The sequence below is a fragment of the Mandrillus leucophaeus genome, unplaced genomic scaffold, assembly GCF_000951045.1.
Source record: "Mandrillus leucophaeus isolate KB7577 unplaced genomic scaffold, Mleu.le_1.0 Scaffold298, whole genome shotgun sequence".
Classification (NCBI taxonomy): domain Eukaryota; kingdom Metazoa; phylum Chordata; class Mammalia; order Primates; family Cercopithecidae; genus Mandrillus; species Mandrillus leucophaeus.
In genome coordinates this window covers 2,174,055-2,192,538 of record NW_012103120.1, presented here as the reverse complement: position 1 = coordinate 2,192,538, position 18,484 = coordinate 2,174,055, and the positions used below count along the sequence as shown (strand labels likewise).

General features: G+C 40.4%; 1 protein-coding gene across 1 annotated transcript in view; it reads right to left on the bottom strand.

The window, feature by feature from the left end:
• NRCAM (neuronal cell adhesion molecule) overlaps positions 1-18,484 on the bottom strand; it is a 261,153-nt gene that overhangs the window by 47,983 nt on the left and 194,686 nt on the right. The window contains exons 12-14 of the mRNA XM_011986360.1: positions 11,942-12,126; positions 10,055-10,186; positions 533-676 (exon numbers count right to left, since the gene is read on the bottom strand). Of these exons, the coding sequence (XP_011841750.1) occupies positions 533-676; positions 10,055-10,186; positions 11,942-12,126 (461 nt within the window). The remainder of the gene's footprint in view (positions 1-532; positions 677-10,054; positions 10,187-11,941; positions 12,127-18,484) is intronic.

The following is an 18,484-nucleotide window of genomic DNA, read 5'->3' as shown; positions in this document are numbered from 1 at the left end:
TTTGTTCAATATAAGAAATACAGTGTTCACATAAACCAATTATTTGAGAATATATTTCAGTACATCATACTTTGTAAAATATATTTTTATAAATAAAACAAATGTACATCCATGACTTGGATAAAGACCAAGCAGTATGATTAATGGTTTAGTTTTAAAAAATCAGAATCATTAAATTGCCATTCAACTTGTCAATTTCTTACAATGCAAGAGCAGTAATAATTCAGTTACTAATAGCAGACAAATACTATTTTCCTTTTGAGGGTTTGACACTTAGTCTAGCCATCTGTAAATGGAACAGCCTATTTGACTAGTTCTACAATGAAAAATTTGCCATTATAAAAACTGTGTTATGGAAGAACATTAAGACTGCAATATTCTTTAGGGCAAGGTTTATATCTTTTCATCCTTTATAGCTCCGAGTTCTCTGCATTGCACATAGTAGATGCTCAATGTATTTTTGCTGATTGAACAGAAAATAACAGCAATCATTAATTTAATTTGCCATGTCTTTAATAAAAGGAGAGCTTACCCAGCACATTTACAAATGCATTTGCCAGTAAATATCCATATTCATTAGAGGCATTGCACTGATATACTGCACTTGATCTTTCTTGAACATTTGAAAAAATAATGGTATCGCCATCTATTTTTCTGCTGGGGTCATCAGGGGCAACTGTTTGGATGTAAAAATAGAAAGCATTTATTCCTATTTGCTTAAAAGATGTATATTAAGCTTGTAAAATCAGTAGGACATAAATAAAGACTGATCTAAGTATATGCAGTAAGAATAAGACTAGAATTTAGGCAGAAACCAGAAAATTTTCCTTCTCAGAATTGAGTTATATATTAGCAAGAGTATGTGCTCAATGTTCATTTAGTCTTAAGTCGATTGGCTCTGTAACACCAAGTATTATTTTGAGAGATGCAGAAAAAAACTCTTACAAGTTTAGGTGAAAATTGCATTACAAATTCAGGAAAACATTGCCATGTTCAAGAGATTGTGGTTATTTATGAGAAAAAAAGTTAATGATCAAGAGGAAATGGCGAAAGCCAGTAAAAAATATAGAAACACTCCAGCTTGTTCAAACCTGTTCCTTTTAGGAGCCTCTTCTTGATACAAATAAATCAACAAATACATAAACAGTATGGGGCTAATAACCAAATGTGAAAATATTTATTTTTCTGCTGTGGATATTCTTGAAGCTGAAGTAGAAATAAATTGTGTAAATTCTTCTTGAAGACAATGTTTTCAGCTAAATCTCTCAAGTGCTTAAATGTTAGGACCGGGCTTGATCCTTACTGAAGTGGAATAGAATTGGCTGGGTAACATAATATGTGAGGATTTAGTTCCGGGCATGCCCAGCAATTTGGAACTTCCATGAGATTGGAGATGAATTCCTTTCTGTGATTGATACACTTTAGACTTTGAGATTATATCACTTTAGAAGTGCACTACGAGGGATTTAGGTCTCTGTCTCTGCACGATGATCAAAATCAAAACTAAATAACAGCACCTTTTCTCTTAAACTGCTCCTGCAACTTGACCCAATTAAGAAGACTTTATATTCTTTCTAAGCACCACTTCTTTTTCCTTGGTGACAGGAAAAGACTGTGCATCTAAGACATCACGGTACTTAGACTTTTTTATCACTTTTAAAATAAAAAAAATTGTTTCATCTGTGGTTTATTAACCCACTGTATAAAAATCAACCAAACCATAGAACATCCTTGTTTTATGACCCAAACTCGAAGTATTTTGCTCCCTCATTCTGTAATAGTTTTCCATGGTTGCTGTAACAACTTACCACAAATGTAGTAGCTTAAAACAACATAAACTTACTATCATACAGTTCTGTAGGTTGGAAGTCTGACATGGATCGCACTGCGCTAAAACCAATGCAAGAGCAGGGCTGCATTGCTTTCTGAAGATTCTAGGGGAGAATCCATGTCCTTGCCTTTTCCAGCCTTTGGAGGCTACCCACATTCACCCCCTTCCTCCATTTTCAAAGCTGTCAATGTTGCATCTCTCTGATCATTCTTCCATAGTCATCTTTCTTTCCCACCAAAGCCTGAAAAGGCATTCTGCTTTTGGGGGCTCATGTAATTAAATTGGGCCCACATTAGATAGTCCAGGATAACCTCCCCATCTCAAGGCCCTTAACCTTAATCACATGTGCAAACTCCCTTTTGTCATGTAAGGTGACATATTCACAGATTTAATGGATTGGGATGTAGACATCACGGAGGGGTGGGGTGGGGGGAGGGATTATTCTGTCTACCACATACTGTATCACATTTATAGCCTAAAGGTCTTTCAGATGTTTTAGACTAGAATATTTAAAGAATTCACCATACATTTAAGTTTGGAACAAGTTTTTAGCATCCAAGGATTATTAAAACTCTAACTTACAAGTTACTCCTCATGGACTGATTAATGTCTTCATTCCCAAGGAAAAATGTAAAAAAAAGCAGTTGTTCAACACTGATCACCATCAGTAACTCATTTATGAAATCATCTTAGATACTCCGGGTTGTTCAATTAGTGATGTGGGGTTGTTGAGATACTTTGAATTGACTCCTTAGCTTACATCGCCTGTTTATGACTCTAATAATTTCAAAATTGCCTTAAGGAACATGTTCTTCCAAACCGAAAACAAATGCAAGTCATAATTCCTTCAACAGGGCATATAGATTCGTTGATAAAAGACAGCAGAGGACGGATATGTCACACTGGCCTAGAAAGCGAACTGTAGCTGTGGCAGGCAGCCATGGACCCTGAAAACACAGTGTACCTTAGGGCGGCCATGGACCCTGAAAACGCAGTGTACCTTAGGGCGGCCATGGACCCTGAAAACGCAGTGTACCTTAGGGCGGCCATGGACCCTGAAAACACAGTGTACTTTAGGGTGGCCATGGACCCTGAAAACACAGTGTACCTTAGGGCAGCCATGGACCCTGAAAACGCAGCATACCTTAGGGCGGCCCATGTGTCCCAGATCCCAAGTCTTGTATGACTGGGGCCTTTCCGACTCCCACAATCTCAGTGATGCTCACCTACTGCCTCAACAAGGGGTGCTAGAACACAAAGCAGCATTTCTGGAGACTTGTTCTCTGTCAGTGACTCAGCACTTCCAGTCATTATACAAAAAAGATACTTGCACACACATGTTGATAGCAGCACAACTCGCAATTGCAAAAATGTGTAACCAGCCCAAATGCCCATCAATCAATGAGTGAATAAAGAAACTGTGTTATATATATGCCATGAAATACTACTCTGCCATACAAAGAAATGAAATAATGGCATTCACAGCAGCCTAGATGGAATTGGAGATCATTATTCTAAGTGAAGTAACTCAGGAATGGAAAATCAAACATTATATGTTCTCACTCATAAGTGGGAGCTAAGCTATGAGGACACAAAGGCATAAGAATGATAAATTGAACTTTGGGGATTCAAAGGAAAGTGTGGGGGCAGCGATGGATAAAAGACTATAAATTGGGTACAGTGTGTACACTGCTTGGGTGATGGGTGCACCAAAATCTCAGAACTTATTCATGTAACCAAATGCCACCTGTTCCCCAAAAATCTATGGAAATAAAAAATAATACAAGAATAAAGTAGAGAAACAAACTGAATTTTTAAAGTTGCTAAAAAAAAAAAAAAAAAAAAAAGAAAGAAAAAAGATAAAAATTTGAAAAAAAAAAAAAAAAAAAAAAAAGAAAGAAAAAAGATAAAAAGATTCTTAGCACTTCTGGACCCAGCACTTGGGCTCTCTATGGTGGGACTCTTCAGGGCACTCTCGGTGCCCACCATGTGCCCACCCTGACTGCGTCTCTGTGGATGTTCCAGGCAGTGGAGTGGAGTGGCGTGTATTTCAGACTGTGATGAGTCCCAGGCAGAGCTCGGGGCCGAATCTCTCTGGATGGGTGGCAGACTATATAAGAGTTCCTCAAATTCCTTAAATATATTGAGTTTTTAAAAGTTACACCACCACACAATATTTAATGGATAAAGGGCTCTAGTTCTGAAGATTTGTTGCACAATAATGTGAATACACTAATACTACTGAACTGTACACTTAAAATGGTTAAGATGGTAAATTTTGTTATGTGTTTTTACCACAATAATAATAATAATGTTACACGACTATGAACTCGGAGGGCAAAGCTCAACAATGTCAGTAGGACAATTTTCCCCAAGTGAAGACTCATCAGTCACAAACAAACCATGTCAGAAAGTTTTTGTGTAGCTCAGTTGCACTTCTGTTTGCCATCAACTCTTGGGAAGATATTTTTTACCTGAAAGGCATCTGACTGTATCTGCCTTATATATGCTAAATAGAGCAGTCTTCTAATATTTATTTTTGGCAAGGTATTTAGGAACAAAATAAACCCTTTAGGGAAGAATAATGAGTAAGCAGACCTCTCTCCATGGGAGTTTGGGCTACGTTTTCCTTAAGTACTTGTTTAAAAAATGCAAACAAACCCAAGAACTGTCACAGTGACATATGGAGGCTCGGTTGGTAGCTGGACACAGAGTAAAATCACTGATGTAGAGACATTTGGAGCCTTTGGATGGGCTTGCTAGCGGGTAGAGTAACTCTCTAGTATGCAAATCCAAATTATCCAGAGGAATAATCATTAATTCTGGGAATAACCAACCTCATTTGCTGTCAATGAACACTGGAGAAAGAAATTTAAAAGCACAGAATCACTACAAATAACTTAAAGCCCCAAAGGTAAGGTCCAGAACTGGGGCGATGGGCTTCAGAAAATACTTATAACCCAACTCTCCTGACGTTGGTGGGTAAAACTATAAACGCTTTCAACATTTATATAATGAGAATAATAATAGTCATGCCATCTTACACGAACAGAGTACTATCAATCTTTAAAATGTTTTTACATTTACTGCATAATTTCATTTTTAAAATAACTTTGTGAAACAGGTTAATCATATAGTATTTTATGCATTTTGGAGACGAGAGACTACAAATGGCAGCACGTACTGGTCTGTTTAAATGAGGTTACTGCTCAGGTTCTCTCAGTTAGTCAACTTTGTAAACATTTCCTGGAATGTGAACATTTGGGCATAATGTAGAACACATTTCTGGGTGAAGAGTTAAATTTCCCTCTTCATTTACTTATTCCATCCCTACAAGAGGATGCCACTGAGCCCCTTAGTTTTGTGAAAAGGAAGAAGGGAGGATGCCGTGATGAAACACCAGGAATATCCTGGAGCAGCCCTCCATTCTCCTGGTGCTTATCTCAGATTACTGGCTTTCAACATCTTTCACCGTGAGAGAAATATGTCATTGTGCCAGGAAGAGGTCTTCTGCCCATTCGCATTTTCTTAGTTCTTTTCCCTCCTCATCCCTGAGAGGACACGTGCCTTTTAACACAATAATGGTGTGATCTTATCCATGTATCATGCAGAAGAGTCTCAGAGACCTCATACAACACATGTTGGAAACTATCAAGGATCTGCAAGTGTTAGACTCTCCTGCAGAGAGAGGAATCACAGTGGCCACGGCCGTGGGCACCACCACGAGGATGGCACAGGCTCTCCAGTGGGGAAGACCAGGAGGAGGAAAAAGGAACTCAAAAACACCCACCTCAGTGTGGCTTTTAAGTTCTGAAAAGCAACCTCCTAGGGGACAACAGGGAAATGCTTGGCCCAATCCAGCCAATAGCAAGTTCATTTTCTTTCTGGTCCTGGGTTCTATTTTTCACACCCTCCCATTACACAATAAAATCAAAGGTCTCTTTCAGCACCAGTTCTCTGCAGCTGTGTTCTTTTTTCTGACTTTTGTAGATTGTTTTAAAACAATCTACAAAATTTTAGGTGGTTTTGGGAAAATTCCACATTTATTTAATACAGCCTGTGATTTTTGCTTCAAGGAAAGCTTTAAGTAAACTGGCCAGTCCTGGGGACAGGGGAAGGGCAAAGCTCCAGAAGACACTGAAATAAAAGCCCAGACACTTTTGGAGTTAATTTTTCCACTTTTTTTAAAACAGTAGCTTTCAGGTCTGAAATGCACAGTCACAGATCAATAACATCGCATTTTGCTAAAAGAACCCTTCTTACCACTCCCCTCCCTGAACCAGCTTCTCCTTTTACAATATTTATGTGCACTCAGCAGCCAGAGCCTGCAGAGGCGAAAGGAGATAGTCAGCGTCCCTAGGTGCTCACCTGTAAGTCAGGAGTGGGGAGGTTATGTACCTGGCAGCATGGTCTCCTGACTGTGTCTCTGTTGTGTGGCACAGGAGACAAACTTCAGGCACCTGGAGGGGACACTGCACAGCGCCTGCACAACAGTACTTCAGAAGCACAGCTGTTTCCTGACCCTCACCTGCAGCAGCTGGTCCACCTGCAATGTCTGCAGTCTCTTGGGTAGAAAGTGCTGTCAGCAAGCCAGCTTGTGCTCCCAGCTCACTTCTGGGGCCTACACTAGGACCCCATGATGAAGGCAAGGAGTCCTCACTGTGCTAATTCAGTCCTGTCACACACTGTGGCAGTCTGTGCCCTCAGTTCCTACCTTCACCTCTCTACATCTCCCTGGCATCCTTCCCCTGTGTTCCAACACTGCTAGATGTATCTATGGGGTGCACAAGTCAGCAAACTGCAGATGGGAAACAAGCACTGGTGCCCCATTTCCAGGATGGTCCCTAACCCTCAAAGGCAATTCCCTTTAGGGGCCTCTAAATTCATGGGACAATTACCAAGAAGAGGATGAAAAAGAGAGCGGCACTCCTTAAATGTCTGTCAATTTTTTGGATAGTTTCTGCATCCCCCTCATTCTCTCATTTTTTTGGATCGGGGAGATCAACACACGGTGGGGGCATGCAGAGTTCACTTTGAACTTAGCTGTTGAAGACTTAGCATCCACCCACGAGGCCACTCAGCAGAAGCTGCAGATGGGCCAGCTGCAGAAGGCCAGGGGCAGGGAACAACTGTACCTTTGCAGTGTCATCGTTCAGAAAGCTGCGCAGGGGACCCGCTGGCTCATCACCTTTTAGTTATGAGATGTCCAAATGGTAATCCACTTTCAGCTTGGCCACCAGATGTCAAGAAAGACCCCTTCCAGGGAGGCTTCACATTACCTTGGTGTAAACATGCAGCACCTGCTACCAGCACCATGGAGCGGCCTGGTGGTGCTGGGTTCCTTGCTTTGCTGCCACACCGTGTGGTATTCCTCTCCCTGCAAGTCCACCAGAGTGACAGCTCTGAGGCACACCAGAAGGTGACCGACCCTGGATCTATAGGAGCTGTGGCATTCCAGCCATGTCTGCTCAGCCTCCTTTTTTCTGTCTCATGGGGCCTTAAGGAAGACTTTTGGGATGGAAGAAATGAGCTGATCTGATTTGAGATATTTAGTCCTAACTCTTTCTTCTCTACCTAATCAGACAATTTAGGGTTACAAGAGGACCTAACGTCTTCCTGGTATTACTATTCTGTACCCCCAAAGCAGGCCTTTTACAGCTGATCCTCCTCACAAAAATGTAGTTGAAAAGGGGAGTATTATTATGAGTGTATTTTCAAAGCTGTGAAGGTGACTGGATTTACAAGGTTTCCTCAGAGGCACTGCATACTCTGGTACTATGGTCTGAATATTGGTGTCCCTCCAAAATTCATGTTGAAACCTAACTCCAAGGTTAAGAGGTGGGGTCTCTGGGAGGTGACTAGGAAATGAGGGTTCCCCCTCGTGAGTGGGACTGGTGCTGTTCTAAGGGTCTTGGCAGCAACTGTGAGGAACAGGCCATCACCAGACACCAAATCTGCTGGTGCTTTGATATTGGACTTTCTAGCCTCCAGAACTGTAAGCAATAAATTTCTGTTGTTTATAAATTACCCAGTCTAAGGCATTTTGTTACAGCAGTAGGAATGGACTAAGACAGCTGGTTTGGAAGGACAACAAGCTGAGCAAATCAAGAAGAAAAATCAGCCTCATTATTTAATCCTCCCTTGCTTATGTCATCCACCAACATCTCAATTTGCCTTGCATAGGACTGCACTCTGGCTGTCAAGCTTGAGGGTTTATCCCCTGGCTCCCCCGTTTTCCCTGCTGAAGGGCTAGATGGATAGTCCCTTCCACTTGTCAGTTTCACTGAGTCTAGATCTCAGGGGCACTTTTAACCTTCCATAAATGGACACAAAAACTCTGAGCTGCAAAACATGGTGCAAAAGTATCAAGCATGTATCATCATTTATTGCTATTTTGTATGCATTCCTGAGAAAATCATATGTTGTACCAGATAATTTTTTTTTTTATTATTTTTTGTAGAAGCAGGATTTTACCATGTTGCCCAGGCTGGTCTCTAACTCTGGTATTCAAGCAATCTGCCCGCCTTAGCCTCTGAAAGTGCTGGGATTACAGGCTCACATGAGCCACCATGCCTGGCCACTATAAAACTTCTTTAGTTCTGGGCTTTCTTCTACTTTTTCCTCTCAGTTTTCACTCATATTCCCCCGAGAGTAGCAAGAGCTTCCTGAAACAACCGCAAAGTACTCTCTGCCATTTCTCTGGATCCTGATCCTGGTTAAAATTGGGAGTGGAAACACCCAAACCCTATTTGCTGTCCTCTAGCATCTGTTTTCTCCCAGGAATATACTTCCTTTTACAGTGAACACAGCTGCCTGTTTCAAAGCATCTGACAGCTACTGTGCTATGAGACACAAGTGAACTTCCAATAAATACTCATGGAGCAGGCTGCGATGACTCAGTCACCCTGCAGTTGTCAGACCTTGATGGTAAGAAACAGGGACTTGTGCCACTTTAAATCTGCCAGCAGTTTTTTGGAAAAATCTTAGGGGAAGCGTGTGGTGTTACTTTGGGAAAGTCAATTCAGCAGACCTTTTGGTTATGTAAATGTAGAACCAATATTGGATTCTGACTTGGAGGCAGTCAAAGCCAGTCTGTCCTGTATCATAAGCCTGAGGGCTATCTTTATTGTGAGTAAAGAATATCTTTGCAGGTAATCATGTTATTGACTGGGAGAGTGAACCTAAGGCTGGGTTTGATGCCAGAACTGACTTTCTCTGTCTTGGTGTCTAAGAGGAGGTCTGAACTCCAAGAAGGGGAAAATGTTGAAAGATGCTCCTCTCAGCAGTAGCTGGTGGTGGGTGGGGTGGTGGAAGAGGAGAGTCTAGTGGGTTCTCTGTTCATGGCCATGGCTTAGGAATTAAGGAGCAGTGAGGTGCAACATCCATTTAAAGATTTTTTTCTTTGCTACAATTCCCTTGACTCTCCCCATGCCTTTAGCCAAATTTTGTAAAGCTGGCCTTTGCTACAATTTAGCAGATTAATGGGAGGGCCTGAAGCCACACATTGGGCAGCATAGTGGCAGCTTGGAGAAATTGGCTAATGAAGTGCAAGGAGTGGAGTGGCAGAGCAGGGAGGCTGCTGAACGGGGCAACAGGTATAGCTAGGCTGCCCAGGTGCTGCTCAAGGATGATATCAGCGGACTTCAGGGAGGGAGCTGTAGGCAAAGGTAAAGCATCCTGTATATGATCAGGGTCAAAGGATGTGTTCTTCTTTGGGTATCAAATGGGACGGTGACCTTGGAAGACAGTGGGAACACCTGGGCTATACTTGCTATACTTATGACTGAAAACTCTTTAAATTAAGACAGCTGGGTTTCTCATGCTTGTCGTATCCACTGGCTCTATGCCAAGTCTCCCCACCTATCTCCTCTAGCGCCTATGACATTTCCACAAATCACTTGATGTTTTGCACAAAGAAGATCATCTAAACTTTTCAGTGATATTTATTTCTGACCCTGTCATTCTTCCCATTATCCACGTAAAAAACAGGAAATATTGCCAAGTACCTGTCATCACATACCATTATGTTAACAGCATAAACTATTCACACTCATAATAAATATCTAATGGTAATAAAACACAAAGGTAATTTGGTGCCTCTGTTTAACATACATGTGGCTTCCTTCCTTAACCTGAATTATTTTTTATTACCATTTATTCATTGTTGGGATGTATATACACTCTAAAAATATACTGCAACTAGAACCAGTCAAGGCAACTTACTTTCTATTGGGACTCCATTTGTTAACCAGCTAATTCTGGGTTTGGGGTTGCCATTAGCTCTGCAGATCAAGGTCCCATCCTCTCCTGGGGACAGCACAAGATTTTGAGGGGCTGTGATCCAGTATGGAGCCGCTTTATAGGAGGAAGAAAAAAGACCAAAACTCTGAATCAAATAAGCATTTTAGCAAAAGAACATATTGAACTATTTTAATAATACAAGCAAGTACTTCACACTAAACTGTTTAGTCTCATTTTTTTGAGCAAATAGATTTATAAATGATGCTTCAAACACTTAAAATTTTCAAAAGAATGTTTAAAGAGACTCACACACATATATGTATTATTTCTAGACCTGTTTGATACAAATCTCATTTTCTCATTTTACATTAAAATTAATCAGACATTGACAGATTTATCTAAGCATACAGAGCAAATTACAGATATAGGTAGGGCTAAGAAACACAAATTTAAATTCTGGGTCAGGCGCGGTGGCACATGCCTGTAATCCCAACACTTTGGGGAGCCAAGGTGGCTGGATCACTTGAGGTCAGGAGTTCGAAACCAGCCTGGCCAACATGGTAAAACCCTGTCTCTATTGAAAATACAACAACAACAACAAAAAATTAGCTGGGTGTGGTCGTGGGTGCCTATAATCCCCCCTACTTGGGAGGCTGAGGCAGGAGAATTGCTTGAACCCAGGAGGCAGAGGTTGCAGTGAGTCAAGATAGTGCCATTATACTCCAGCCTGGGCAACAGAGCGAGACTCCGACTCAAAATAAATAAATAAATAAAATAAATTCCAAGCCCTGTAGAATATATATATATATATAAAATTAGGAAGCAACTTAAAAACATCATTTTTGAAAAGTTGCAAAGGTATTACAGAGTGTTTCCATATGTCCTTCACTCAGCTTCCTCTAATGTTACCATCTTACATGACCATGGTCCAGTTACCTAATGAAAAGTTAACACTGGTACTTAACTAAACTCTACATTCTGTTATTATTTCCCATTTTTGCATTAATGTCTTGTTTCTGTCCTGGGATCCTGTCCTAGACACCATATTTGCTTGTAACATCTTTTGCATTTACTTGTCATAGTCTCCAATCTGACAATTTCTTGGTCTTTCCTTGTCTTTTGTGACCTTGACACTTTTGAAGAGTCACTTATTTCATAGACTGTCTTACAGCTTAGGTTTGTCTGATGTTTTCTCATGGTTACCTGAGGTTTTAGGCTTTTGAGAATATCTCAAAAGTCATGAATCCTTCTAATTGTACCATGTGAGGGAATATATGATATCAACATGACTTATTATTGTTGATGCTAACATTCATCACTTGGTTAAGATTTTGTCTGCCAGGTTTCTCCACTCCAAAGTTACTATTTCCCTGGATTCCATACTCTGTTCATTAGTGTCCAGCATACACTCAAGAAGAGGGAAAGTAAGCTCCATCTTCTAAAAAAGGAGTAATAAAGTATTTGTGGACATGCTAAAACTTCCCCAGTAATTAATTTCTGCAGGATAAAAACACTTTGAAGCTATGCAAATACGCTGTTTCTCCTTAAAGTTTCACCCACTAATTTTAGCATTCATTGTTTGATCTTGCCTGCTGCAGTTATTACTGTGGGATTCTAATGTTGACTTTTCTATTTCCTTCATTCTTCCTACGTTTATTAATCGGGATTCTTCTGTGAGGAAGATTTGAACAAGTAAATTTTTAATCTGATTTAGATGCACTACAAATAGCAATGAGAAGAGAGTCAAGGTACCATGAATGCTGACATAAATTTACATTTATCATTATTAAAAATATAATGAAAACCACATTTAATTAAAGTTTCAGGGTCTCTCATGAAGGCAAGAAGAATGGATTTTAAACAATATACCTTTAACTCTAACAGAAATGGTATGGTGGATGGCTCCTAATGCATTTTTTGCTATACATTGGTAATTTCCAGAGTCTGCTTCTGAAACATGAATGATCTGCAAGGTTTTCTCAAAGTTCTTATAAACTGTCCTGTTTTTGGGTAGCATTCCATCTTCTTTTGCCCAGTAAATAATTGGGGTAGGCCTGATAGGATAAATAAATAATGATGTTACAAAAAAGAAATCCACCTATGACTACTTTTGAGGGTGAATTTTCATGCAAGTCTGTAACAAATCTTTATAAAAAATCCTAAGAAATATATAGATATTTTAATTAGCACCACACTTTTATAAATAATGCTTACAGTTTTACATTTTCACATAATCAGAACTATACTAATTTACGGCACACCACAAACTTTGATGTCAATGATGCAGTGTGAATGCCAGCATGAGTTGCTTTACTGATGGGGCCTAATTACTTTTTTCATCGTTGTGACTAATGAGGAACTCCTGGAAATTTTTACATGAAGCTACTATGTTAATCAAAAGAATTACCATTAAATTAATGATACTGAATTATAATTTTTCATCAGCTGGAATTAAAAACGTACAGAGAAAAACTCATAAACATATCTATGACCATAAATATTTGTGTACATTTCCATATCAAACGGAAGAACTTTCCTATTTTACAGCAATCTATCTGATGATGTGAACTAAGTGATTAGGGAAATAGCATTCTTTCCTTAGTTTCATTATTAGTGACATTTAAAAATATTATTATACTAATTGCTAAGAATAGATCAAACCTAGGTATCACTCATATCATTTGTCACCCAACTGTGTTTTTTTTTTTTGGAGACAGAGTCTTGCTCTGTCGCCCAGGCTGGAGTGCAGTGGCGCAATCTCGGCTCACTGCCAGCTCCGCCTCCCGGGTTCACGCCATTCTCCTGCCTCAGCCTCCCGAGTAGCTGGGACTACAGGTGCCTGCCACCACGCCCGGCTAATTTTTTGTATTTTAGTAGAGATGGGGTTTCACGGTTTTAGCCAGTATGGTCTCGATCTCCTGACCTTGTGATCCACCCGCCTCAGCCTCCCAAAGTGCTGGGATTACAGGCATGAGCCACCGCACCTGGCCCCAACTGTGTTTTTTATTGTCATGAAATACGGAGACAGATGAAAAGTCAGAATATAGGTTTGGAGTTAGAAGATCTTTAGAATTCCAACCCTGTCCCTGGATTTCTGGTCTTTTTGAGGCTTAGTTTCCTTAGTTGCCTTAATGGGGATAATAAAGCTTGACTTGAACTAATAACTTTAGAAAGTTTTCATGAAGGTAAAATAAAAATCCATTCAACACAAAAATTTCCTAAGCACTGAACTATACACCAAGCACTGAGCTGTATGTTGGGAAGATGATGAAGAAAGTATGGTCCAGGCCCTCAAGAAGATAACAATATTTGTCAATAGAAATGCAAGTGACTCTGAATAAGAACAGCTCAGCCCAGAAGGGATCATCATGGCAGATGGGAGGCAGAACTAGATTGCAGCTCTGATGCGGACTGACAGAGCAGCATGTGGAGGCTTGCATCGTGAATTTTAGCTCCAGAATGACTGCAAGAACAAACCTGCTGAGAGGACTCACAGGCTCTCTGAAGGAACTGGGCTACTATTGCAGGACCCGGGAGATACCCCAAATACTGCGAGTGCCCAAACTGCAAAAGTGAGAAACTGAAGGTTTAGTTTGTGGGAGAAGTTTCTGACTTTACCTGGAGCTGAGTCAATTTAGAGAGCTGAGTGAAATACAGGGGTAGAGGAGGCAGCAGGAAAGACCCTGTGAATTCACTGGGTCCCCAAGCAGGCCATTCCTGCCTGGCACCACAGGGATCCTTCAGGAGGGCAGCCAGAGGTGTGGGGAAAATGCCACAGGGAGAAGGAAGTTTCCAGCTGAACTTTATAACAATTTGAACCAGGCGAGAAACCTCCTGGCCAGAACTCGGGGGAAGGCGTGAATCCAGCGTGCAGACTCCACAGGCAGGGGAAGAACTAAGCCCTTTTCTTTTGCAGCTGGGAGGTGGATAGTCTGCGGCAAGTGCTCAAGCCCTGCTCACCCACTGCCTGGAAACAGACTTGGGGCTGTTAGGGTAGGCACTGTGGGAGTGAGACTGGCCTTTTGGTTTGCGTGGGAGCTGGGTGAGGCCTGTGACTGCCGGATTTCCCTCGCTTCCCCGACAACCTGCATAGCAGAGGCAGCCATAATCCTCTTAGGTACACAACTCCATTGACCTGGGAACCTCACTCCCTCCCCAACAGCAGCCACAGCAAGACCCACCCAAAGAGTCTGAGCTCAGACATGCCTAGCCCTACCCCCACCTGATGGGCCTTCCCTACCAACCCTGGTAGCTGAAGACAAAGGGCGTATAATCTTGGGAGTTCTAGGGCTCCAATCACCACCAGTTCCTCTCCATACTACCACAACTGATGCTCTCTGGAAAGCACCACCTCCTGGCAGGAGGCCAACCAGCACAAAAATAGAACATTAAACCACGAAAGCTAAAAACCCTCACAGAGTTCATTTCAACCCCTTGCCACCTCCACCGGAACAGGTGCTGGTATCCATGATGGAGAGACTGACGGTTCACATCACAGGACTCTGTGCAAACTCCAGTAGCAGCCTGGAGCTGGGTAGACTTGCTGGGTGGCTAGACCCAGAAGAGAGATAACAATCACTGCGGCCTGGCTCACAGGAAGCCACATCCATATGAAAAAGGGGAGAGTACTACATTAAGGGAAAACCCCATGGGACAAAACAATCTGAACAACAGACTTCAGCTCTAGACTTCCCTTCTGACAGAATCTACCCAAATGAGAAGGAACCAGAAAACCAACTCTAGTAATATGACAAAACAAGGCTTTTTAACAACCCCCAAAGAATCACACTATTTCACCAGCAAGGGATCCAAACCAAGAAGAAATCCCTGATTTACCTGAAAAAGAATTCAGGAGGTTAGTTATTAAGCTTATCAGAGAGGCACCAGAGAAAGGCAAAGCCCAATGTAAGGAAATCCAAAAAACAATACAAAAAGCAAAGGGAGAAATAGTCAAGGAAATAGATACCACGAAGAAAAAATAATCAAAACTTCAGGAAACATCGGACACACTTATAGAAATGCAAAATGCTCTGAAAAATCTCAGCAATAGAACTGAACAAGTAGAAGAGAGAAATTAAGAGTTTGAAGACAGGTCTTTTAATGAACCCAATCCAACAAATACAAAAAGAAAAGAATAGGAAAATATGAACAAAGCCTCCAAGAAGTCTGGGATTATGTTAAATGACCAAACCTAAGAATACTCAGTGTTCCTGAGGAATAAGAGAAATCTAAAAGTTTGGAAAACATATTTGGAGGAATAATCGAGGAAGACTTTTCTGGCCTTGCTAGAGACCTAGACATTCAAATACAGGAAGCACAAAGAACACCTGGAAAATTCATCTCAAAAAGATGTCTAGGCACACTGTCATCAGGTTATCCAAAGTTAAGATGAAGGAAAGAATCTTAAGAGCTGTGAGACAAAAGCATGAGGTAACCTATAAAGGGACATCTATCAGATTAACAGCAGAGTTCTCAGCAGAAACCCTACAAGCTAGAAGGGATTGGGGCCCTATCTTCAGCCTCCACAAACAAAACAATTATCAATCAAGAATTTTTTATCCAGCAAAACTAAGCATCATATTTGAAGGAAAGATACAGTCTTCTTCAGACAAACAAATGCTGAGAGAATTTGCCATTACCAAACCACCACTACAAGAACTGCTAAAAGGAGTTCTAAATCTTAAAACAAATCCTGGAAACACATCAAAACAGAACCTCTTTAAAGCATAAATCACACAGGACCTATAAAACAAAAATATAATTTAAAAAGCAAAAACAAAAAACAAAAAACCCAAGGTACACAGGCAACAAATAGCACAATGAATGCAAGGGCATTTCACATCTTAATACTAACATTGAATGTAAATGGGCTAAATGCTCCACTTAAAAGATACAGAACTGCAGAATGGGTAAGAACTCACCACCAACTATCTGCTGCCTTCAGGAGACTCACCTAATGCATAAGGACTCACATAAAATTAAAGTAAAGGAGTGGAAAAAGGCATTTCATGCAAATGGACACCAAAAGCAAGCAGAGGTAGCTATTCTTGTATCAGTCAAAACAAACTTTAAAGCAAGAGCAGTTGAAAGAGACAAAGAGGGACATTATATAATGGTAAAAGGCCTTGTCCAGGAAAATATAACAATCCTAAACATACATATACCTAACACTGGAGCTCCTAAATTTATAAAACAATTACTAATAGACCTAAGAAATGAGATAGACAGCAACACAGTAATAGTATGGAATTTCAGCACTCCAATGACAGCACTAGACAGGTCATCAAGACAGAAAGTCAACAAAGAAACAATGGATTTAAACTATACCTTGAAACAAATAGACTTAACAGATATATACAAAACATTTCATCCCACAACTGCAGAATACACATTCTTTTTTTAAATTTATTTTTGTTTTTTTAAAATTTTATTTATGTGTATTTTTTACTATAAATTCTGGGATGCATGTGCAGAACGTGCAGGTTTGTTACATAGGTACACACATGCCATGGTGCTTTGCTGCACCCACCAACGCGTCATCTACATTAGGTATTTCTCCTAATGCTATCCCTCCCCTAGCCCCCCCACCCCTCAACAGGCCCCAGTGTGTGATGTTCCCCTCCCTGTGTCCATGTGTTCTCTTTGTTCAACTCCCACTTATGAGTGAGAACACGTGGTGTTTGGTTTTCTGTTCCTGTGTTAGTCTGCTGAGAATGATGTTTCTAGCTGCATCCATGTCCCTACAAAGGACATGAACTCATCCCTTTTTATGGCTGCATAGTATTCCATGGTGTATATGTGCTACATTTTCTTTATCTGGTCTATTATTGATGGGCATTTGGGTTGGTTTCAAGTCTCTGCTATTATGAATAGTGCTGCAATAAACATACGTGTGCATGTGTATGCAAGGGTACCTCACATCTCAATACTAACATTGAATGTAAATGGCCTAAGTGCTCCACTTAAAAGATACAGAACAGCAGAATATAGTAGAATGATGTATTTATAATCATTTATAGTAGAATGATTTATAATCCTTTGGGTACATACCCAGTAATGGGATTGCTGGGTCAAATGCTATTTCTGGTTCTAGATCCTTGAGGAATTGGCATACTGTCTTCCAAAGTGGGTTGAACTATTGACATGCCCACCAACAGTGTAAAAGTGTTCCTATTTCTCCACATCCTCTCCAGCATCTGTCGTTTCCTGACTTTTTAATGATTACAATTCTAACTGGCATGAGATGGTATCCCATTGTGCTTTTGATTTGCACTTCTCCAATGACCAGTGATGATGAGCTTTTTTTCATGTTTGTTGGCTGCATAAATGTCTTCTTTTGAGAAGTGTCTGCTCATATCCTTTGTTTACTTTTTGATGAGGTTGCTTTTGCTTTTTCTTGCAAATCTGTTTAAGTTCCTTGTAAATTCTGGATATTAGACCTTTGTCAGATGGATAGATTGCAAAAATTTACTCTCATCCCTACTATTACTGTGTTGCTGTCTATCTCATTTCTTAGGTCTATTAGTAATTGTTTTATAAATTTAGGAGCTCCAGTGTTAGGTATATGTATGTTTAGGATTGTTATATTTTCCTGGACAAGGCCTTTTACCATTATATAATGTCCCTCTTTGTCTCTTTCAACTGCTCTTTCTTTTGCTGTGCAGAAACTCTTTAATTAGATCACATTTGTCAGTTTTGACTTTTGTTGCCATTGCTTTTGGTGTTTTAGTCATGAAGTCTTTGCCCATGCCTGTCGTGAATGGTATTGCCTAGGTTTTCTTCTAGGGTTTTTATGGTTTTAGGTCTAATATTTAAGTCTTTAATATATCTTGAGTTAATTTTTGTATAAGGTGTAAGGGAGGGATCCAGTTTCAGTTTTCCGCTTATGGGTAGCCAGTTTTCCTAGTACCATTTATTAAACAGGGAATCCTTTCTCCATTGCTTTTGTCAGGTTTGTCAAAGATCACATGGTTGTAGATGTGTGGCGTTATTTCTGAGGCCTCTGTTCTGTTCCGTTTTGGTACCAGCATCAGTTTGGTACCAGTACCATGCTGTTTCGGTTACTGTAGCCTTGTAATATAGTTTGAAGTAAGGTATCGTGATGCCCCCAGCTATGTTCTTTTTGTTTAGGATTGTCTTGGCTATATGGGCTCCTTTTTGGTTCCATATGAAATTTAAAGTAGTTTTTTCTAATTCTGTGAAGAAAGTCAATGGTAGCTTGATGGGGATAGCATTGAATCTATAAATTACTTTGAGTAGTATGGCCATTTTCATGATACTGATTCTTCCTATCCATGAGCATGGAATGTTTTTCCATTTGTTTATGACCTCACTTCTTTCCTTGAGCAGTGGTTTGTAGTTCTTCTTGGAGAGGTCATTCACATCCCTTGTAAGTTGTATTCCTAGGTATTT